This window comes from the organism of the source record quoted next, unplaced genomic scaffold, assembly GCF_019419815.1.
Source record: "Pyrus x bretschneideri cultivar Hongxiangsu unplaced genomic scaffold, Pyrus_bretschneideri_v1 Contig5, whole genome shotgun sequence".
Classification (NCBI taxonomy): domain Eukaryota; kingdom Viridiplantae; phylum Streptophyta; class Magnoliopsida; order Rosales; family Rosaceae; genus Pyrus; species Pyrus x bretschneideri.
In genome coordinates this window covers 9363727-9388436 of record NW_025999787.1, presented here as the reverse complement: position 1 = coordinate 9388436, position 24710 = coordinate 9363727, and the positions used below count along the sequence as shown (strand labels likewise).

General features: G+C 35.9%; 3 protein-coding genes and 1 pseudogene across 3 annotated transcripts; 2 read left to right on the top strand and 2 right to left on the bottom strand.

Moving 5' to 3' along the window:
- Nucleotides 1–4852: 4852 nt before the first annotated feature.
- Nucleotides 4853–6228, bottom strand: LOC103949059 (transcription repressor OFP2-like). Its single transcript, XM_009360157.2, has one exon. The coding sequence runs from the start codon at nt 6090–6092 to the stop codon at nt 4941–4943; it is 1152 nt and encodes a 383-aa protein (XP_009358432.2). The 5' UTR covers nt 6093–6228; the 3' UTR covers nt 4853–4940.
- A 4636-nt stretch (nt 6229–10864) lies between these two features.
- On the top strand, nt 10865–11784 carry LOC125470491 (transcription repressor OFP17-like). Its single transcript, XM_048569648.1, has one exon. The coding sequence runs from the start codon at nt 11087–11089 to the stop codon at nt 11651–11653; it is 567 nt and encodes a 188-aa protein (XP_048425605.1). The 5' UTR covers nt 10865–11086; the 3' UTR covers nt 11654–11784.
- Nucleotides 11785–13978: 2194 nt separating this feature from the next.
- LOC103949048 lies at nt 13979–14675 on the top strand (annotated as a pseudogene).
- Nucleotides 14676–15055: 380 nt separating this feature from the next.
- LOC103945872 (protein GRAVITROPIC IN THE LIGHT 1-like) lies at nt 15056–17226 on the bottom strand. The gene has a single exon (XM_009356464.3). It carries the CDS (start codon nt 16496–16498, stop codon nt 15173–15175), a length of 1326 nt encoding a protein of 441 aa, XP_009354739.2. The 5' UTR covers nt 16499–17226; the 3' UTR covers nt 15056–15172.
- Nucleotides 17227–24710: the final 7484 nt, after the last annotated feature.

Here is a 24710-nt window from a genome sequence, read left to right as displayed (position 1 = left end):
GGTGTTGATGCCCTTTTCATTTAGTTCTTGCCATAAAATAAAATTTATTTAGTTTAGTCCAGACAATTGATAATCTTAATGAGAAACACTTACGATCAAACTACAGAAATATAAGTTCCTCACCTATAGTTGGATAACAGTTGGGTCTAGATCAGGTCTTCTTTCTTCCAAATGAACTTCTAGGTGCGGTACCTATGAAATGGAGTTTTGAGGGATTTATGTAATATGAATGCCATCATGATGGTGACACAAACCAATTATGTACTGGCACGTGAAAAAGTTAAAACCCATGTTATGCACTACGTTCACAATTAGTAATTCGATGTAAGTAAGTTCTCTCGTTTGGAAGGAATTCAGTCCTACCCTTTGCAGCTAGGAGGCAGCAAGTGCCAAATATGCAGGTGAAGTGAGAATCCCATGTCCATATGCATGAGGATGCTTGTCTTCACTTGTAGGTATGAGTAGTCCCTGCCTGGTTATCTAATTCATGGTAACACAGACTGATGTGTTTTAGGTATGGGTTGTTTCTTGTTTGGAAATTGCTTGTATCTATAATGTGGAATTATTGAAGATGGGTTAATAAGGTAGCTCCTTTAGGAAAGTTCCTTGATGGATGTGTTTTGCTGATTTTGTATATGTGAAGGCTGTAGACTTCTTGCTAAATGCGAAATCCAAACAGTCCTTTAGCCGGGAATCCTGGGTTTTGCACATTTTTTTTGTAGGTTATTATTATTATTAAAGGAGTGAAAATGTTCGAAACTATTATAATAATTTAGATAAATGAAAGTTTCAAAGTTGGGATGCATGAATAAAAATCCAACATCTCATTTATTAGGATATTAGACCACATATTTGTAGGTTTGGTGATGAATAAGAGTCTGATCATGTTAGTTCTAACTCCCGAGTCCTACTATACATCACTGCATAATATATACACGCACATTGTCTTTTAAGTGGTTTCCGTCGATCCATTAAATCCATTTGAATTCTTAAGCATATATCTATCCTTTGAATTCATCAACGTATGTCATACATTGTACTCTGAATTTTTTTTCTAATTAACTCCATGTCTTCACCAAATCGCACTTTAAAAAATTGTAATGATGGTCACATGTAAAAGAAAGCCATGCCCTTCTAATTAATTACATTCCAAAATTATTTGATTAAGATCTTCTTCATGAAACTATAATTAGGGACCCAATTTGGAGTTGATAATGAGTTGTGGTGATGAGAGGTATGGAAGAAAAATCACTGATGCTTAATAATTAGAGGTAGCATGCTGTAATTGTTTGTTAAATGGTCATGTACTTACTGCCCCATATCATGTTTTAAGTGAATCCTATAAAATGAACTCTTAAAATACGAGAAAGAAAATTTTAACCAAGGCTTTTTCTTCAACAAGTTATTAGGTGAGAGAAATTTGAACTTAGAACATCTTCTAGATTTCTAGCATTAAAAAAAGGTGATCCCAAGTTAATAAGATTTCTTGCTTTGCGAGAGTTTGGAGGAAGGGGGAACGTTTATTGTACGCAGCCTTATTTTTGTTTTGCAAAAAAATTGTTTTCACTACTCAAACCCATAACATTTTAGTTTATCTTTACCAGAACTTCTACTGGTATGATTTATTCCCGGAGAAGATTATGACTGACCTTTAATTAGATTTCTTTCCTGAATTTTCTATGTGGTCCTAATTGGATTTATTTTCCTCAAACTGGTACTTCTTTGTTTGTTGATCCTCTTGCATGTTATGATGTGTCCAAATTCGATATCTTGTCATGTAAGGTTTGCTTGTCATATTGCACCTTCGCAATTGGTAAAAATACCTACTCTCTCTCTCTCTCTCTCTCTCTCTCTCTCTCTCTCTCGGTACATACCACTGAGCAGTAAAAAATCCCAAAGTTAAATCTTGTATATAACTATTTAACAAATTTCTGCAACTGTACGTTAAATTTCACATTAAGCTCTTACAGTTTGACGTAGCATTGTAACCAGACTTGGAAGATAAAGAGAGAATTAATATTTGACCAAGTCATTTTCTCGCCCCTAGCAATTAGGGTCTTTCGTAGAGAAAGTTTTAACCTAATAACTTCATATGTGGGTCGACTAGTTTGCCTGAAATGGCTCTTTAGGTTATGCTAGGTTAATAATTTGATATCATTTCAATATAACCAGAGAAGTATCAAGTCGACATGTGGTACCATGCCAAGTATTTTCTATAGATAAAACCAAGTGTGAGTTTATCTTTTTTCCTATTTGGTTTGTACCTACTATGTAGTGTACATGCACAATGCATGCCTTCAAAGGAAATTCACTTTTATAAATATATAACTTTTTTCTCAAAAAAAAAAAAAAAAAAAATCAGTTAAAGCGAAAAACCTCCCAAATAACCAGTATCTTTACATTAGAACAAAGGAGCAGGTGTAGCCTGTGAAGAAAGGGTCTGATCCCGAATAAACATGTTAGGAAGGGATACTCCTATATTAGTTACAACATCAGTCACAAAGTTTGTTTTCCGATAAATATGCTTCCAAGTCACACAATGAAACGAAAATACCAACCAACAAAATATATATACTTTTACTTTTTATCTATGAAGCTCTTTATTTCCAAGAGACTGAATGGTGAAACATTGGTGGTCCTATATTACCAAAAACTGATGATACCCTATAAAATTAACCTATTATCTGCTATGAAACGATGGCAATTGTTATATTTTGGGCAGAGTCTATGGTCCTCGATCTCCTGTCATCAAGAAAACAGCACAGTAGCCCCAAATCTACGGAAATTAGGTTGAATTTATATCAACCCTACAATATATGTATATGCAGCTTAATTGTGTGTCAAAATGTACAAGTCAAATATACAAGCTCTTTTAAGTCTCGCTTTAACATTTATTCTTATGGAGAGGAGATGCTTCTAAACCCAGAAGACAGAAAAATTTCTTTGAGACTTCTCTATCACGTGACAAGTTAATTGAGTGATAGGTATTGTTCGGTTAATTGCTGTTATTTTTTAATTGTAATATATTAGGTTATCTACGTTATTTTTTTTATAATTACCTATTAGACATAAGAACTGTCAATATGTTCCTTATGTATTTTTATTCCTTGCTATGGCTCTAGGTTATTTTCTCTATATAAGCTATGTAATTTAAGGTTTAGGGGACTTTTCTTAATATTAATACTAAATATTGCTCTTCGAGCGGCAAGAGTTATTGCATTTTATCTGTTTTTCGGGTGTTTGTTCAATGTACGGTTGTTGATGTGTGCGCTTCCTGACCCGCATTAGATTTAAAATAATGATACATGTTACTCGTTACATGGCAAGAGAGTCCATGCAGAAGCTTTATTCACCATCAGCAAAATTACTAAATACAATTTCTTTAATGTTTCACAAATACAGTTTCATGGCAATCACATTGTTTAATGTTTCAGCAAAGTTTTCTCATCTGACTCCTGCACTTTTGTACAGTGTCGTTCCTTTGGATTACACTAATACAACTGATGATCTGATACCGGCTACTTGAGCTTGTTTCCAGAAACAAAACCTGGGGGAACAACAATCTTTTCTCAAAATTATCCAGACAAGAACCAAGCCAAAACTCTCAAACAGGAATATGTGCTTACCCTTCTGACATGGTAAGGCCCATTCTTTTGTACCCCCGTGCTATTTTTCATGACGTTCACATTCAGCTTTTACGATATGTAAAAAAACTGTACTTAAATTTAAACAATTAGTAGTCTAGTGTTGCAATATTCTGGTAAAAAAAGTCAAATACACACAAATCAAACTAGTAATAAATTTTTTATTTTTGGTCAAGCAACTAATTTCATTGAAGATAAAACATACTAATACAAATTGATACTAGTTCGAAGACAATCCACAACACAGTACAATTGCATCCCATTACAAAAATAAAGGAAACAAGCTCCAAAAATGAGCTCAAAATAAAGCCTAAACTGAAAACCTTAGATCTGAAAACAAAAATCAACCGCTTCCGCCAAAATAGCCGCACCACAATTGCCAAGCCGCCGCTGCCGCTGGTTGGAAGAACCAACGAATTAAACGAATGAATGGAAAATGAGGGTGGGCAAGCTACCTGTACAAAAAGTGCCCCCATATTCCTACAAAATAGTGCGAGATGCACTTTAGAAGCCATTGAAATCCAAAGCACGCCTCCAATTGAAGTCCATGAGGAAAAACTTGAGGAGCTAGATAGCCGAACCAAGGGTAGAAGCTTGCGGCTAGGAATACCAAATTGGAAAGGAAAAAACATGAAACTCATATCTACTACAAGATTGCCAAACTTGAGACAAAGCTCGAAGAAATTGAGACAAAGCTTAAGGAAAGTGAGAGAGAAGGTCAAAGAAAAACAACCAGAAAACAAGGGCCAAAGAAAAAGAAAAGAAGATGGGGTTTAGGGAAGAAAGAGAAGGGAAAAATAAGGAGGAGATGAGGTTGCTACGGACCCCACCCAAGAGGAAAGGCCGGCGGCTGAAGGTGGGGTTTGGGAGAGAGGAGCGGCGCATCAGGGTTTGAGAGAGAAGATTAATTAACAATTTTTTTAAATTTAAATCCACTTTATGGTGTTAAAAATTTGTTACTAGTTCATTTTTTGTTTTTTATTTTTTGCATATTAGTCTCTTTATTGTCTATTAGTGGACACTATACAAACGATAAAAGAAAACTAAATTGTGGTTTAGATAGAGCTTAAATCATGATTAGCTAGCTGCCGGTTCAAATTTTTTGTTAAATATTTCCTGGCTCAAAATCAGTGAATCCAGTTCCTTCAACAAACAATACATGCAGCTTTATTGTGGTATAAAGTTATATTCTTAGAAACCCAGAAGTCAGAAAGTAGTCATCTTAAGATTATATACATGCATTGGCATTTAACAATTAATCTAAGAAAGTTATAAATAAAATAAAATAAAATAAAGTTACATTTTGATGTGAGCCATGTCAAACCAGATTTGCTCAAAGGCCTTGACAATGAGATCATGATATTCATTTGAGTTGAGTGAGAGATAGCAAGCAAGAAGGTCTTCCAAATCCTTAGCTGCCCTGATGTTGTTCTCCACAATCATCTCCATCATTGACTCCCTGAAGTCTCTCTGTGGATCAACTGAGGTCTTGACAACTGCAAAACTCTCCGAAAGGCGCCTGTTCTTCGACTTCAAGCACGACGATGGTGATGATGACACACTCTTTCTACCACATGGCTGAATTTTCTTCTTGCTTCCAAGTCTTGGAGAGTTGCCTCTAAGTCTTATGCCTGTTGAACTGAGAGAAGCCTTTCGAACCGAATTTGGGGTAACCTTCCTTTGGTTACCCTTTTGAGTCCTAATGCTTTCCTCCTTGACAATTTTGACAGTGAGAGACCTTTGTCCTTGTATTTTCTTCGCTTTTGAGGAACATCTCTTGAATTTGGCTCCCTCATCAAATTTCACTGGCTTTGTCAAAATTGGAGGAAGCTCTAACTCTGAGATCATATCAAAATCAAACCCATCAAGCTTCTGATCATGGATTTTTCTCGTACAGCCTTCATTTTTCATGTTAGCAAATTTCGGGTCACATTCAAATTCTGATGGGATTAATTCATGATAGTCAGGCTCACTAGAACTCTCACTAGAAGAGCCAAAGTAATCTGGAGACTGAATAGTTCTGTGGCTTTCATCATCAGTCCAAACCGAATTAACCGCAGCATGACAGTTGCAATTTGATGAGGATTTTGAGACAGATTTGTTAGGAGAAGGCTTGTAAACTGCTTTTCTTTTGGATGTTCTGGTGGATAGTCTTCTGGGGTTTTCAGGAAAATGTGTGTCTGAGGCTTTGGGGTGGATTGGGGAATTATAATACCTGTTTTCTCTGTTGGGTTGCGTGGACAAGTAGTAGGAGTATCTTCTTGTTTGAGAAATGTGGGATTTTTGGGTTGGTGGAAATTTATTTGAGGTTGGTTTTTGTTGCTTGGTGGAGTGATGGTGGTGGTGAGAGGTGTTGTGGTTTTTGGTTCTGGTACTTCTCATGTCTTTGAGCTTGTAAAACCAGGCATTTGGGATCATGTCTGAAAATCTGAACTTGTAGTTCCCCATCAAAGAATGAAACAGGTAGCTCCTCACTCTCCTCTCTCTCACTGACTCACTTGGTTGTGTGAGTGTGTGTATGGCTCTCACTCTTATGAGTTGGGGGTTTTGAGTAAGGAGCACAAGTGAAGATGGAAAAATAGTTAAAAGAGCTGAACGTTTTGGTCTATAGAAGGTTGTAATTGGGGTCCAGTACTATAAAAAGTTTAGTAAGAAAGCTACAGGTAGCAAGTAATGAATATTAAAACAGGGTCCAGTACTATAAAAATTTTAGTAAGAAAGCAACAGGGGGCAAGTAATGAATATTAAAACAGGAAAAAAAAAACTTTCATGCAATGAGTTCTACGTCTTCCTGTTTTAATCACGAGATGGGAAATGAAAAAAGAGTATACAACAAGTTGAAGGTAAGTTTTAGCCCTAATTAACTAGGGTTAATTTGTTTGTTTGTATTACTTGGCATATCCAATTAGTTCACTGTTTGTGCATGGTGATTTCTTGCAAACACCAAGCGAACTATTCCAAATTTTTACCTCATCTTCTGCAGACTGAAGCATTGATCTCCATTAAATATACCAAATTACCCTTTTACTAAAAATTAAAAATTTCTCTCCATTTTCTTTTTTATTTAAAAAGAGACTAGCTGGTGGGTTCGTCACATAAATTCATCCTTTTAGGGGTTGAAAAGTTTCGATCCCCAAAGACATTTCAACCTCCTCTTAGCCACGATCGTGTAATTTACTAGAGCTAAAAATCGAACTCAAAGACGTGTTTACAAACCTATAATTCGATCTTTTTTTTTTCTTTTGCTTTTTTATTGGATGTTGTTTCTGTTCTCTTGTTTCCAACTTCATAAACCAAACACAAACTAACTGATATTAAAAAGATGATATTTTTAAATTTTAATAATTACAAGTGACCTTTTGAATAATAACGAAAACCAAGTAATTTTTTTTTGGTACATGTAAACCAAGTATTAAAAAGAACCAAAACTATGTATTAAAGTTGTTTTAAAGTAATAATATTTGTGATTATGTTGTACAAACTTAATGTGACATCCCACATCGCCCAGAGGACTGATCCTTAAATATATATTCCCATCTTTACCTAGCACGAGGCCTTTTGGAAGCTCACTGGCTTCGGGTTCCGTAGGAACTCCGAAGTTAAGCGAGAAGAGGGCTAGAGCAATCCCATGATGGGTGACCCACTGGGAAGTTGCTCGTGAGTTTCCAAAAACAAAACCGTGAGGGAATGGTAAGCCCAAAGCGGACAATATCGTGCTATGGTGGTGGAGTGGGCCCGGGAAGTGGTTCCGCCCCGGGCCGGGATGTGACAATTTGGTATCAGAGCCTAACCCTGGCCGCGTGTGTGCCGACGAGGACGTCGGGCCCCTAAGGGGGGTGGATTGTGACATCCCACATCGCCCAGAGGACTGATCCTTAAATATATATTCTCATCTCTACCTAGCACGAGGCCTTTTGGAAGCTCACTGGCTTCGGGTTCCGTAGGAACTCCGAAGTTAAGCGAGAAGAGGGCTAGAGCAATCCCATGATGGGTGACCCACTGGGAAGTTGCTCGTGAGTTTCCAAAAACAAAACCGTGAGGGAATGGTAAGCCCAAAGCGGACAATATCGTGCTATGGTGGTGGAGTGGGCCCGGGAAGTGGTTCCGCCCCGGGCCGGGACGTGACACTTAAGCTCGAAGGATTCCCAATTTCTATATTATTTATACATGGAATATATGGTACGATATTGTTTTACTCTTTATCATAAACAATGAAGAATATCAGAGCTTGATTTATTTGATGCTTTCTGGCTCCTGTATACATATATACCCCAAATGCGTTGTTGTCCCCTTCTTTTAAATTTTCTAATTTTTTTTTTTTCTAAAAGAAAATACCAACGGGTGGCTTTGCCACCGTAATTCATCTTTTTAGGAATTAGGAAGACTTACTAAGGCAAAAGTCATCCTTCCTCTACTTATCAATATATAATTTACCAGTGTCAGAAATCAAACTCAACATAACGTGTAAAATATGGATTAGGAATCAAATGAATTTTATCTTATCTGGATCTTACTTCTTTTGTTTGCATAAAGCAGCCAACACTAATGATGATTTCACTAACAGCGAAGACCCATTTGTCTACCAAGTGCTGCGTATCTCCCATAATTCCATGCTTTACAAATGATGATATTCCATGCCTTTTCCATGTGCTTAATCTCCACAAGGCCCACCTGCTCTTAAGGCCAAGGCTGGAAAACCTCTGTTTACTAGTTATGGCATAAATGTTTTCACTGTCAGAAAATTTTAAAAAAAAAAATTATATGATACTGAAATATCGTAACTAAGTTATGTACATAATGTAAAATAATAAAACATGTATAGATACGCTACGAGTTTATAGGCAATACCGTATTTTGTTAATTGTTATTGTATTAATTCTCTTTTAACTTGTTAGAGGCAATACAAATTTGGAGAGCGAAGCAACGAGAAATGGCTTGGAGGGTGACTTATATAATTAAAACCATACAATTAAAAACTTGATTGGGTGTATGTAAGAACTTGGAAGAATGTTATGTTCAATTGCTCATGTGCCATGAATTATTTTGTGACAATTTATTCAGGAGTTTACAATAGCCTAACAATACGAATTTGTGCACGCATACTGGCGGTTGACCAAGTTCAATGCATAGTTAAGTCATATGAGCGTTAAAATTTCTTCTGCGCGGTTTAAGCTAATGCTTCAACCCCTTCTTTACTACTACAACACACTAGGGACTGCAAGGTGATCAACTTGTAATTGAGGAAAGATCTAAAAAATAGACGGTTCGAATCGTTGAAATACATTATCAAGTGAGTCCCATAAAAAGGTATATGTCAAAAATTGTGTATAAAAATCGATGTCACAAATCTGAAATCGACTCCTATAGTTACGTTAAAGAAAAGGCCTGTAGTTCCATTAAAGAAAAGGCCTAAGAATTAAGACGATATCGACTCCTACGTGTGAAGAGTAAATGCGCTGAAAATGATATGTGCGTATTGGGCAATTGATGGTGACAAAGAAATAGGAACAAAGAGACTTTGTGACAAGTGACATTAACTAAAGACAGAGATAAGACACCAAGTGCCAACAGACAAATAAACATTATGAATTATAATCCCCAAAATGGGAAAAGTTAGTTTTCCTTCAAGTCAAGTCTTCTCATTCAAAAATTATTCAGAATTACTTTCTACATTGAATATGGTTACACCAAATGAGACTATAAGAAGAAGAAGTCATTCCTACTTGCTTAACATATGTACTAACGACTGATGTACATAAACAAGTTATCAAAAACACAAATATAAAGGTTCACACACTCTTATTGAACAGTACAATGAATTTATGAAGAGAAATTACTCCTTACATGTCAAACATCGAAGTAAATAGATCTGATGGTTGACGTCTAACCAGCACGAATACACATAAAATGAGTTCATTTCGGAGCTTTTTTTTTTTTTTTTAATTTTTCCACAGAGACCAAGAAAAAAAGAAAACAACGGGACCAGGATGACGAACCGTCCCAAATTTTGGAGAATGAGAATCCAGATCTCTTCATCGTAAATCTGCATTCATCATAAATCTGTGAAGATCTCGAGAATGAGAATCCAGATCTCTTCATTCCAAATTTTGTGAGGATCTCAAGGATCCGTTCATCGTAAATCTACATTCAGAAATCATTTTAAAATTTGACACAAACAATACCTGATGAAAACTGACCGTGCAATATACGATGAACGGATATGATTCACAGATTCCCAAAATCCTCACAAAGAAAATCCGAAGATAATCTTGTTGGGGAGAACGAGACACCTCCCAACAAACCTTTCTACTGTTTCTTTTCTTTTTCCATTATCTATTTGGTTTGTTACTGTTACATAGGCCTGTAAAATAGGTCAGATATAGCCCATCTCAATTAAATTAACAGTTCTGAAATGTCCAAATTTACCTGACCATTATTTCAGCCCATTGGGCTAGACTGGACCATGGTAACACTGGGCCTCTAGCACTGGCACCCCATTCTTGTTAGCCAGAATATTTTTTTGTGTGTGTTTAGTTTTTCAAAGTTTTGACATTTTACAAGAAATTCAATCATCTTATCTTTATATCTTGAACCCAGAATTCTATGAACTGAGATCCAAATGCATATCAGAGGATAGACGTTTTGATGTTCAACCAATTGGTCTCAAGTTATCGCCAAAGTAAACTTGTTTAGGTTAACTCTTTGTTCATGATATTTTGGTAGCAACTTTTTGTTATCCAAAATTTGCGCATGTATTATGCTGAAAATTTGTTGTCAATATTTGTATAGATAATGAATGATATTATTACTTTTACATTTCCTTTGGTTGAAACTTTGGTATGATTTTTGTGATTTAATTTCCACTTTGTGCAGTTGAATCATTGTAAATGGTCTCCAAGTTGTTTGCTCAAATTTTTGTGTGGATATTGATACGTAAATAAAATTTCAATTGTTTGATTCAAAATTTGAAAAATCATGCAAAATAAGATATTATAAAATTGAACTCAATAAGTTTGGCAAAAGCAAACCAAATTCATGTAAGCCCAAACTCATTCGAACTCAACTCAAATCCAAATTGTGAATATTAGGCTAGAATTGGATTGACTATCTAGCCTGTCAAACCTGCCCAAATTGCACCCTTACTTAAAATATCCATTCGAAAGCTTTCCAATCAATTAAAAAATATATATCTATGTTTCATATCCTCGTATACACCTCACTGGAGATGCTAAATTTTTCATGGCATCCCACTTACTTTGACTCCAATACATGAACCCCATTAATCCACCCATCTCTACGTAATACTCTCTCTCTCCCTCTCTCTCTCTCTCACCAACCGTTGTTGCAACATAAAAACTCTTAAAAGCAATAAGAAGTAGCAAAGTCACCATCCTGCACTATCCCTAGCTTCAATCACACTCTGTTTATCGCAATCATTAGATATGAAGTTGAAAGCATCAGTTGCCTTGAGATCCAAGCTAATCAAGCCATGCAAAAATTTCTTACAAGTCTTCAGATTCAAGCTCAAAAAACCCTTCTTTATAAGAGCTCTTCATCTCCGTCGATCACCTTACACCCAAGTTAAACCGGATAAAAAGGGTCCGGAGAAGAAGAGTCGGTTAACTTCGTTCCTATCGACTTTCTATTCACCCAGGAAGCCAAAAAGAATGGACAGACTAGCAGCGCTCAAGAGCTTCACAGAAAAAGGGGGTGACGGGAATGGAATAACGCATTGTCCGTCACCTGCCACACGGGCTTATTTGAAGGCTATGAGAGGAAGGGCGACGACTTCGGGTCACGATGAGGTGCAAGATGCGTGCAGGAGTTTTGAGAACTATTTGGTGGAGATGATCATTGAGGAAGGGCAAGTGTGGGACTCGATGGATGTGGAAGAGCTTCTGTATTGCTGGAAGAACCTCAAGTGCCCTGTTTTCGTTGATTTGGTTGGGAGATTTTATGGAGAGCTCTGCAAGGACTTGTTTTCCACTACAAGTGATGGAAGTTCATAGTGTGATTTTGCAAAATTAAAATTCTTTGATATAAATGCCAATTCATAAATCTATTTTTGTAACATGAGAGAAGGAAATGGAAATTGGATCTTGACATGCGTACTTTAAAACAATCGTCGCTAATGACATATTTATTTGGAACGAGAGAAATTATGAATCGAGGAACTAGGAAACACGGAAATGGGATCTTGATTTTCGGGTATTGGATTGCAGATTTCATGGTAGGAGCCACATGCTTTGTGATTCCGTATGAGATAGCAAACAAGTGGAAAGTCATGAATCGAAATAATTCCAGTATACGCGTTAGTAAAACACATGAGAAGTCAGGAACCGGAATAATTCTAAATCCCAATCCAAGCAAACATGCCATAAATGTACTGCAAAAGAATCAAGGAACAAGCACATATCAAAACTCGAAATTTGGAAATTTAAAACTCCATCTACGATTGGAAAACTCTGATAATTTCTGTCGACTAAATTAACTATTAACATTTTCATAACAGAAGTTAGGTTCAGCTGAATTACCCAAAATGGGAAAAGTTAGTTTTCCTTCAAGTCAAGTCTTCTCGATTGAAAAATTATTCAGAATTATAATATGGTTGCACCAAATGAGACTATAAGAAGAAGAAGTCATTCCTACTTGCTTAACATATGTACTAACGACTGATGTACATAAACAAGTTATCAGAAACACAAATATAAAGGTCCGCACACTCTTATTGAACAGTACAATGAATTTATTAAGAGAAATTACTCCTTACATGTCAAACAATAAAGTAAATAGATCTGATGGTTGACGTCTAACCAGCACGAATACACATAAAATGAGTTCATTTCGGAGTATTTTTTTTTAAATTTTTCCACAGAGACCAAGGAAAAAAAAAACATTTGGACCAAGATGACGAACGGTCCCAAATTTTGGAGAATGAGAATCCATATCTCTTCATCATAAATCTGCATTCATCATAAATCTGTGAGGATCTCGAGAATGAGAATCCAGATCTCTTCATCCCAAATTTTGTGAGGATCTCAAGGATCCATTCATCGTAGATCTACATTCAGAAATCATTTTAAATTTTTAATTTAAAATTTGACACAAACAATACCTGATGAAAACTGACCGTACAATATACGATAAACGGACATGATTCATAGATTCCCAAAATCCTCGCAAAAAAAAATCCAAAGATAATCTTGTTGGAGAGAACGAGACACATCCCAACAAACCTTTTTACTGTTTCTTTTCTATTTTTCATTATCAATTCCGTTTGTTACTGTTACATAGGCCTGTAAAATAGGTCAGATATAGCCCATCTCAATTAAATTAACAGTTCTGAAATGTCCAAATTTACCTGACCTTTATTTCAGCCCATTGGGCTAGACTGGACCATGGTAACACTGGGCCTCTAGCACCGGCACCCCATTCTTGTTAGCCAGAATATTTTTTTGTGTTTGTTTAGTTTTTCAAAGTTTTGACATTTTACAAGAAATTCAATCATCTTATCTTTATATCTTGAACCCAGAATTCTATGAACTGAGATCCAAATGCATATCAGAGGATAGACGTTTTGATGGTCAACCAATTGGTCTCAAGTTATCGCCAAAATAAACTTGTTTAGGTTAACACTTAGTTCATGATGTTTTGGTAGTAACTTTTTGTTATACCAAATTCGCGCATGTACTGTGCTGAAAATTTATTGTCAATATTCATATAGATAATGAATGATATTATTACTTTTACATTTCCTTTGGTTGAAACTTTGGTATGCTTCTTGTGATTTAAATTCCACTTTGCGTAGTTGAATCATTGTAAATGGTCTCCAAGTTGTTTGCTCAAATTTTTGTGTGTATATTGATGCATAAATAAAATTTTAACTAATATTGATGTTGTTTGATTCAAAATTTGAAAAAATCATGCAAAATAAGATGTTAAAATTGAACTCGATAAGTTTAGCAAACGCAAACCAAACCCGCATATGCCCGAACTCATTTAAAATTCGAACTCGACTAAACCCGCATGAACTCGAACTCAACTCAAATCCAAATTGTGAATATTAGGTTAGAATTGGAGTGACCATATAACCCGTTGAACCTGACCAAATTGCACCCTTACTTAAAATATCCATTCGAAAGCTTTCCAATCAATTAAGAAAATATATATTTATGTTTCACATCCTCGTATACACCTCACTGGAGTTGCTAATTTTTTCAAAAAACAAGAGGGTTTACTTCCTTTCATAATTTCATGGCATCCCACTTACTTTTGACTCCAAAACGTGAACCCCATTAATCCATCCATCTCTACGTAATACTCTCTCTCTCTCTCTCTCTCTCTCTCTCTCTCACCAACCGTTGTTGCAACGTAAAAACTCTTAAAAGCAATAGGAAGTAGCAAAGTCACCATCCTGCACTATCCCTGGCTTCAATCACACTCTGTTTATAGCAATCATTAGATATGAAGTTGAAAGCATCAGTTGCCTTGAGATCCAAGCTACTCAAACCATGCAGAAATTTCTTGCAAATCTTCAGATTCAAGCTCAAAAAACCCTTCTTTATAAGAGCTCTTCATCTCCGTCGATCTCCTTAAACCCAAGTTAAACCGGATAAAAAGGGTCCGAAGAAGAAGAGTCGGTTAACTTCGTTCCTATCGACTTTCTATTCACCCAGGAAGCCGAAAAGAATGGACAGACTAGCAGCGCTCAAGAGCTTCTCAGAAAAAGGAGGTGACGGGAATGGAATAACGCATTATCTGCCACCCGTCACACCGGCTTATTTGAAAGCTATGAGAGGAAGGGCGGCGACTTCGGGTCACGATGAGGTGCAAGATGCGTGCAGGAGTTTTGAGAACTATTTGGTGGAGATGATCATTGAGGAAGGGCAAGTGGGGGACTTGATGGATGTGGAAGAGCTTCTGTATTGCTGGAAGAACCTCAAGTGCCCCGTTTTCATTGATTTGGTTGGGAGATTTTATGGAGAGCTTTGCAAGGACTTGTTTTCCACTACAAGCGATGGAAGTTCATAGTGTGATTTTGTAAAATTAAAATTCTTTGACATGCGTACTTTAAAACAATCGTCGCTAATGACATGTTTACTTAGAACGAGAGAAATTATGAATCGAGGAACTAGGAAACACGGAAATGGGATCTTGATTTTCGGGTATTGGATTGCAGATTTCATGGTAGGAGCCACATGCTTTGTGATTCCGTATGTGATAGCAAACAAGTGGAAAGTCATGAATCGAAATAATTCCAGTATACGCGTTAGTAAAACACATGAGAAGTCAGGAACCGGAATAATTCTAAATCCCAATCCAAGCAAACATGCCATAAATGTACTGCAAAAGAATCAAGGAACAAGCACATATCAAAACTCGAATTTGGAAATTTAAAACTCCATCTACGATTGGAAAACTCTGATAATTTCTCTCGACTAAATTAACTATTAACATTTTCATAACAGAAGTTAGGTTCAGCTGAATTACCAGTTAGCCAGTGAACTGTAAACGTTACCAAACGACGGTTACATTTTTGGTTTTGAAACATACACCCGAGACCTCACAATTGTTTCCCCAATTCTAAATCCGGGCATGACCATAAACTCCACTTGCCGTTCACCCAACACAGCTGCACCTTCCCCGTCTTCCTCCACAGACTCCATATGGACATCAGAGAACTTACTTCCTCTTTTGACAGCGAACATTTTTGCTTCAGAATCTATCGAAGCTGCAATGCCACGTAACACCCAAACGCACCTTGCCATTCTAGCGAATATTTGGTAGAATGAAGTCCTCGGATGCTTTCCGCTCAATACAAGTGTCCTGTTATCCAGATGCCCAAAAAAACTAGCTTCCATCATTGGATGAACAACTAGCAGATACTTTTCTCCGCAGAATCTGGCAAAGTCGGAATCTGGTTTCTCTATCAGGGCATCGATAGGGTCATCATGTCTCATGATTCCATCCACATTGCAAGATTTCAATGACATTCCATAAAACATTCTCTTAGCAATGTAGGCTTCAAATGCATACTTTTTGTGGGCCCTTTTCGAATACCTAGCTTCCACTTCCACTGCCCTTGCCGCAACATCCAAATCCCAGCCTGAAGCTTTCATCAAGCTAATTAATGGCTTCGCAAAATCATGAATGGATTTCGAAGCAGCTCTGAAAGCATCCTGAAATGTTGCAATGTTCCACACCCTTACATTCTTCCTCTGCAAACTTACCTGCTTTACCTTTTCAGCTAGTGCCGCATTCGCCATAGCCAAATCCCCGAGCTCTTTCTGCACGCAGAGTATATCAGAGTTCTTAACTTCCATTTGAAACTTCAACTCGTCCAGTAGCTTCTCATTCAGTTCAACCTTCTTCTTCAGGATATCCAACCGAGAGGGATCAGACTTGAGCTTCATACATTGCTTCTCCTTATACGCGCTCCTCATCTTGCAGAGCGCTTCAAGCTCAGTCATAAAATGTTCGTCTGCAGCTACAATCTTCTTCGGGTTATAGGGCAAATGAGCTTGCTGAAGCTGAACATAAGCTAATTTCAAAGCCGAAACAATGTCAAACAACTTGGATAACTCCACATCCCCAAGCTTATCGCTTGTTCTTGTAACTTCCACGGGATGGGGATGGATTTTCACCCCATCACAATCCGTCTCCTCCGTCACATCGCTGCTATCCTCACCCAAGTGTGCATTTCTAACGTTGGGGTTGTTGGGTTGTTGGCTCTGATCTGAGTTTTCGGCCGAAAACACACCAATGGATCTCAACTTGCAAACTTTGGCAAACTTGGAGACAATATCAGATATGTTTGAGGAGGGTTTAAGGGGTTTGGCAGTAGCAAATTCCATTTCCTTCCTTAATGGTTCAAAAACCCTAATAAAAAACTAATACTGCAGATCCAAATAACAATCTCACTAAAAGCACTTTTGCTTCCACAAAATTTAAAAAAAAAAAAAAAAAAAAAACACCAATTTGATATAACTTGTCTCAAATTGGGCAGACCAAATCCAAGAAACCCGGCTTAGAAGAAACCCACCAACAAAATATTATACTCAACAAAAACCCCAGCAGCCAGCAGAAATGCAAAAGCACTTCTGAGGATCAAAACCCCAAAACAAACGGAACCCAGATACCAAAAATTTCAACAGGAACAAACCAAAAGCCCTTTTACAACACCCAAAAGCCAGAAATCAACAGAAGCGATTCTACAGCAGAAGCAGGGCACATGCACAATAAAAACAACAGCATTTGGGATTCACAAGAAACTTACAAGCCAGCAAGTGAGGCAGCTAAACGATGGCGTCTTGAGGAAGAGCTATCTCGTTGTTCTGCATTCTCCAATGTCCAGTCTCAGCGAAAAACGGGGTTTGGGTTGGTGGAGAAGCCAATGTAAGTCATATTTTAAGACTTCATACGAGAACAAAGTTTATTTAATTTTTCATAAACTGCTTGGAAAATGTGAGTGAGGGCTCAAAATTTGGTGACATTTTTAATAAATATTATTAATATTTATGGGAAAAAGTGCAAAAAACCCAGACCGGGAATCTCTACTGTTTCTCCTCCTCCTGCCACCACTTTGAAATTCCTGCATTTTTTTACCTTTTTCTGTTTTTTTTTTTTGGATTTTAATAATTTGGGATTTTTCAGAGAAAGAAGCTCCAAAAGAAGCGCACGTTGTTACCAAAAAGTTAATTGTAAAAAAAAAAAAAAGAGGACCGCACGCGAGTTTCTTTTAACTTCTGTGTCAGAGAGACTCGCAGCGTCAACGCGCATCCCAAGGTCCGCTCTGTTAAGTTTACTGCTGGTTTTGGATTCCCAGATTGAATCCTGACCGTTGAAAGCGCGGTGCGGAGTATATTATCACAATGAAATAAGAAGACACGATGTACATAACACGACACGGTGTCGTTTGGAGAATGGATCCGTGTGTGGAGACTGGAGAGAATTTTTTGCGTGCAGGAACACTAATCAGTAATGACTGATCAACGTAATGTCATACAATGTTTTAAAACGTGAAGAATTAACGTTAAAATATAAGATAATAGAGAGCCAGAAAGTTCATAGAGAAATCTCATTTTAAGAAAGTTGTTTTAGCATTTTTTTTATAATTTTTTTTATCAAATGGTAACACCACATTAAACATTTGAAGTGAAAAAAAAAACCCTAAAAAGCTACAATCAATACGATTTTCTTAATTCTCCCTTTCAAAAGGAAAAACGAGCAACAATCATACCAAATCAAGCTATTCACTCTTTAGTTTGGTTTAAAAAGAACTTATTTGTTCCTTAAAACAGATCTCACACAAAACAAATCGCTAAAAAAAACAATTGGTTGTGCGAGTTCTCTAGATCAAAAAATTGGTTAATTGAAGGATGAATTCATTTGACAAATTTAACATCTAATCTAACAAATCTATCATTTGACTAAAACAAAATAATGGGTTCATTTGACATCCTATCATCAAATCCTATATTTTTCTTAAATTAAATCTCTTTATCTTTCTTATGAACGCTAATTTCTTTTTACTACATATTTGCACACGGAAAACGAGGTTGGTTCCATGCACGCCAAAACGACATGGGCTCCATGGACGCAAAAATGACGGGCTTTTGGTATGCAAAACGAGTTGGGCTTCACGCACGCAAAATGAAACAAACTCCTAGGTGCTCAGAAAACGAGTCGGGCTCCACGCACAGAAAAATATATTTTGAAGAACATAAATATGATAGTTTGTTATAAAAATGATTCAAATTCTTGAGGGTGCCAGAAAGTCACACATCACTTTGTGGCACTCCAAGAATTTGAATCATTTTTGTACATTTTATTAATTTTCTTTTATTCGTCTCACTACTACAACAAACTATCATATTCATGCTCTTCAAAATATATTTTCCGAGAAAAACCTATTATAATTTGTATTTCAACACTTGTAATCAACGATTTAATTAGAATTTAGAAAATCACTAGCTAGTTTGCTGTCAGAAACTTTGGTACAAATATGAAAAAGTTGTACTGCAAACTTGTATAGTTAAGGAAAGTAACTAAATATAGGTGATTTGGCTTATTAATTTTTTTTTTTTTGTCAAACGATAGATTTTGTTAGATTAGATGTTAGATTAGTCACTGATAGGGTTCGAACCCACGCCTTCATGCAAAGGCACAACTCTAACGAATTGAACTAAACTGATACTAACAACTACCAAATTTGAATTACATTATTGTTAACTCATTGTGAGACTAAGTCCATCAATTCTCCTTTAGTGTAGATAATATCATTTGTTCCAAAAAAAAAAAAAGACAAAAATACAAAAACTACCAAGGTGAATCTGGATTTAGTGAATTAGGTTTTTAGGCATTGGTTTCGGTTTTAGTGAGTAAAAAAACGAGAAAAAAAAAACTATTTTTGGAGTTGCTGATTTACGTATGGTAACTTGGTATCAAAAGTGGGTTGTTATTGATATTATCTTAACTGATTTCGTGTTTATGTGCGAAGCATATGACCATCTGTGTCTCTTAACGATGTTAAGCGTGCACGAGATCAATAATTGAGGTGATAGAAATATTTTTGTTCACTAAGAAACATTAAATCCGAGTGTATGTCTAAATACTTCAAATTTTAAACAACAGTTCAATTACATATTCTCAAATTTAGATCGAACATTTCTTTTTAACCAATTTGTCATATTGAATGAAATTAATCCTTAGCCAAATTATATACTGGTTTTTAAAAAACAAACGCGATATTCTGAACTAAAAGGGAATTTGAACTCAAGTATAAAAGAACGAGTATGTTTGACAGATGGCGTAATCCACATCCACTTTCACCTACTGAAATGAGTGAAATTGTACTTTGAGTCAAGTTTTTTGTAAAATATTTCATTACACTCATCTCGCTTGATCCGATTTAACCTATATTGGTAGGCAACTTCCCTTCTAGTGAACTCTAAGGCAAGGCAATGAGGAAAATCAAAGTTAATAGAACGAGGGCCTTATTGTTTTAGAAACTGTAAAGTGTAGAATGTAACTAGAAGAGCAGTCAAAATGACATGCATGATCACGTGAAGAATCTATCTGAATAGTTGAGTTGGTAACATGTACGTGCTTAAAAGGGACAAGAAATGAGTACAATATTAGAAAGAAAAAGAGAGATGCAAGCAAACACAAAACCCTGAAATTTTAATATTAATTGGGGGAGTTTGCATGGAGCCAAGAACGTGAAAACGATATAAAAATTGAGTAAGAAGTGTAGGGGACCGTTTTTCATATGGCAAATGTATGATCCCACTTGTCCCCTCTTAGGATCCTCTGATCACCTTGTAATATGTATTGCCATACTACATGAAAATAGTGACAATACCATCATCAATATTAAATTCTATATGTTATGGTCCCCTTTGTTTGTTCTTGCTGTTTTCACATATGGCGCAAGTAATTAATAGTTCTCACGGCATTATATTAGGGGTGGTGCTATCCACACTCTTTGTTACTTCTCACACATTTTTTTTAATTTTCAACCGTCGATTTGAATGAACTAAAGAAGATCAAATGATAGAAATTAACAAGGAATGTGTGAGAAGTAAAAATAGATGCGTGGATAGCATCACCTTATGGTACTAGTACAAACTCATAAGATACGTAAGGGAGAGTAAAGTGCTTAAATTATTGGCACTTGTAATATAAAACCTAGTTCATTTGCGCTCATCGCTTGTATTCTTTCTCTCAACTAAATTAGTGTACTTTGATTTAAAAAAAAAAAAATTGAATTAGTGTTACTAAAGAACACAGTTGTAAGTGATTAATGAGTCTTTCTCACTCCTCACGTAGCAAATCATATGAGATGCGAGAAAGAAGCATTTAAGTAATAATATATGAAACCTAGTTCATTTGCTATAATCTTTACATGCACTCCTCCGAAAGAGTAAAAGAAGCTTATGAAAAGAGTGTAAATAGTTTAATTGTTGCCACATACACCTATAAGAATGGACAATAGCATGTTTGAATTCAAAGAACATGCTGGTCAAATGACAAGTGTTTGAGTTACTGTCTGTTTAGCTTGGTGGGTTCTTCTCTGTGACAATAAACAACTAGTAGTTATACGTTTTTTTTTGTTTTGTTTTTTATTTTTTATTTTTTTTTACAACACTAGTAGTTTCAAGTAGTTATATGTTTTGGCAGACCTTAGTGGTCCTATTTTCCAATACAAGATGGTACAGCCTTTTCTAACCAAATATCATTAACCGTTTGGACGCAACACAACACATAAAAGAAAATAAATATCGAACCCTCAACCCTGTAATTTTGTATGTAGTTGAGAGTACAAATAAATAATAGGAAAATTAATGAAAAATATTTGAAAATTTTGAGTTTTAATGATAAAGACAAAATAAAATATAAAATGAATAGTATTATAATTGACTTTTTAGTATAAAAATATGATTTTTCTTAAAGTAAACCATACTGAAAATATTTCGTTAAAATTCTCATAAATAATATTTGAAATGCAGAGACGTTAATGCACTTCTACACAGTACATTGGAGTGAATAGAGGGAGTCAGAATAGCTCCATATTGTTGACCAAAAATTAAAAAGAATAGCTCCGTAAATTTGAAATTCCAATTTGCTGTTGGGTTTTATCTAAAGAGAAATTTCATCCATGCACGAATTCATCATAATTCTTTGTTGTTAATGCAATAGAGGTTTTGCATGTATAAATGATTGACATTGTATCAACAGTTAAAAATCGTGCATTTGTTTATGAAAAGTTATCCCTAACACATTTTTTTATATTTAAATTGAGAGTCGATATCCTATGAATGATCATCGTGGGCACTAATTAACCATTTACTAGAGATGAATGTATGACACCGTATCTTAGAGTTGAACCATGACAAGTTTGATGAAATCTAGCTAGAGTATGTGTATGATATACACCACACAATAAGATCGAATCCTGACAAAATATCTAATGTAGCCGCTAAATTGTCCCTGATAGGAGAAAGTAGCCACAACGACTATCACAAGCAATTATTTATGATAATCAGATCAAAAGAGAGTCCCATCTGTCACAATCATAATACAGGGCTGCCAGCTTTGTTCAAAAGAGAGTCCATCTTCATTTAACCCAATGCGTTGCACACATCTCTTTCAAACCCTAAACCTAGCAGTGGTGGGACAACGGTCAAATTTAATTCAAGTTTGAAATATTCACGTATGGCTAAGTGGGTCTACATATATGGAGATATATAATACACACACACATACATATGTGCGAGACAACGACTCTCTGGACTTGGTTTCTACTAGCAAAGAGGAAGGCTAGGGGGAAAGCAAAGGGCATCAGAACCCTATCGAGCAGAAACAAAAGCATAGAAACAAGAACAGGTTTGCAATATTTGCAGAGACTTAAAATAAGTTAGTTTCCTTTTCTCCGCATCTGCATTTTTTCCCAAATGCCCACGCTTGGAAACAAATAATTTATTGCTAGGGTAAGATAATAAAATCGAACATGTGTTTCTGTATATGGTTTTTCCAGTGTCTTTACTTCATGGCGCAAGAATACATCCACTTTTATCGTTTCAAAACCCTAATGCACTTATAATTCCTGACCCATTTATCCTCTCGGCATTTTTTTCGTTTCACCTAGCTAAGTGAAATGTTTGAGAATTTGCAGAATGGAACGTTAGTATGCTACGAGTGGCTGGCTGCAGATTAGGTTATATGTCGAATAATTTGTTCATGGTTTATATCGTTGTCTGTTAGCAATTCATGTTAGGAAAAAGAAAAACACAGATGTCTGTCATTTCACTATCTCTTCCAAGAGTACATAAGCTTATTCTACCATTAATTTCCTCATTTATGTTTAATTTTTATTGTTATTTTTATATCCATGTTTTTTCAATTTCAAGTATTGTATTGAAAGGGGTTTACCTAGACCTGTAAAAGAATTGGGTTTAATTAGTTTACGTCGGGTTCAACCCGTTAAGCTAACGGGTTATTACAAAAATGGTCCTTGAGATTTGCATGATCAATAGAAATGATCCTTGAGATTGAAAATCAATAGAAATGGTCCCTGAGATTATCCATCATCCATGATTTTGGTCATTCCGTTAAAAACTCTTTAGGCAATTTTCCAAGCTTCATAACTTAATCAATTCTTAATCAAATTCGACCCATAATATATTAAAATGAAGATAAGAAAGTGTAGAACAAGATTATACCTATTTGGAAACCAATGATTGTCGGAGATGACCGGAAAATAACCTGAAAGGTGACTGGTACGCGGGAAAACTGGAAAACATGCTGGAAACTGGGCAAACATTTAACATTTATAACTTCTTCAATACTCAACGAAATTAAGTGATTCAAAAAAAAAAAATCATACTTCTCGACGAGACGAAGAGCATGGTATCTTTCTTTACCACTAACTCGCCGTGGTTTGGCTGGAAAACTGCTCGAAAGTGGCTAACTTGAAAATGGTTAGCCACGTTCGAGCTGTTGTTCGACCAAACCACAGCGAGTTAGTCTTCGAAAAAGGTACCATTCTCTTCGTCTCGTCAAGAAGTATTATTTTCGTTTTTGAATCACTTGATTTGGTTGAGTATTGAAGAAGTTATGAACTTTAAAGTTTACCTAGTTTCCGGCGAGTTTTCCAGTTTTCCCGCAGAGTCACCTTTCAGACTATTTTCCGGCCATCTCCATCAACCATTGGGCTTCCAAATGGTATAGTCTTATTATACACTTTCCTATCTTCATTTTGATGTATTATGAGTTGAATTTGGTTAAGAAACGATTGAATTACAAAGCTTTGAAAATTGCCCAAAATCGTTTTTAGCAGAATGACCAAAAATTGATTTTCAATCTCAATGACCATTTCTATTGATCATGCAAATCTCAGGGGTCATTTTGTATAATAACCCTACAAAAAAACATGAACGGAATATAAGAGAAGTAGAAAGTTATAAGCGATGTGAAAGAACAAGTAAACTGTCAATTATCCATTTCCTACCCGCATTTCAAAACCCATCACCAAACATTCACCATTTTCTTACTGATTTGTCTGGACAATTTGTCCACACCTGATTGCTTTTGGAATCTCAAAATTTTCATTGATTAGGAGGGTCCAGTTGAGTGGCCAGCCAATTTGATGGTCAGATTCAGTGGCATATTGCCATAATTTTGGGCCAGAAGTGTCACAGATTAACAGCTTGGGATTGTTTCACGGCACTTTGATTAGATGCTAACAGTTTGATCTCACCATAGACCAGAAGTAAAATGCTTTCCCTTCATCCCGAAGGTCCACTGCTGCATGTTACAGGCAGTGTGTACTTTTGGTTTTTCCCAAAATTCCAAAGCAAACAGGGGTGAAACGGAGTTGTGAATTGAACAAACGCATCTAAGCCTTGAAAGGTGGTTGGTGCATAATAATGCTTCACCCATTTTTACAAGTTGCCAATTTACCACACGACTCTTCACAAGTATGTTTGTCGATCAAAGCTAGATTTCATAGTCAAAGCACTTAAAACAATGCTTCAAAAAGAAAACAAATACTCGTAAACTCAACTATTATTTCACTTGACTATTGTTGCATGTATAAGATATTTAATCTTTGATAGGTTTGTTTCCAAGATGATTCTTAAAGTGGTTTTTACTAATATTCAGTAGTATATTTTGCAATATTCAACCGAAAGGAAAAGAAAAAAAAAAAGGGTCTTGACCAATCTTTCTTATTTAGCATAACATTACTCTAGACTAACATGGATAACACCTTTTTTTTTAACAAGGAAAGTAAACTTACATAAGGATCCCCGATAGATAAAAATAACCACTCCCCATAATCTGAACATCCTTACACTATCAATTGAGTTACATGATATTATTATCATGTTCAAAGTCTTCATTCATACTCTATTAATTGCATCGAATTTTAAATAAATTACTCCTTCAATTCACAGTCCGATAGAAACAAAAATGATAATATACTTAATTTAGGAGATATCTTATTTAATAATGTAATGTAAATAAAGTACTGTTAAGCCCACCCCAGTGTTTTATTTCCACACC

Excerpts from the sequence above, each read along its gene's own strand:
- LOC103949059 (XM_009360157.2), bottom strand. The coding sequence starts at position 6,092 with ATGGGGAACTACAAGTTCAGATTTTCAGACATGATCCCAAATGCCTGG.
- LOC125470491 (XM_048569648.1), top strand. The coding sequence starts at position 11,087 with ATGAAGTTGAAAGCATCAGTTGCCTTGAGATCCAAGCTAATCAAGCCA.
- LOC103945872 (XM_009356464.3), bottom strand. The coding sequence starts at position 16,498 with ATGGAATTTGCTACTGCCAAACCCCTTAAACCCTCCTCAAACATATCT.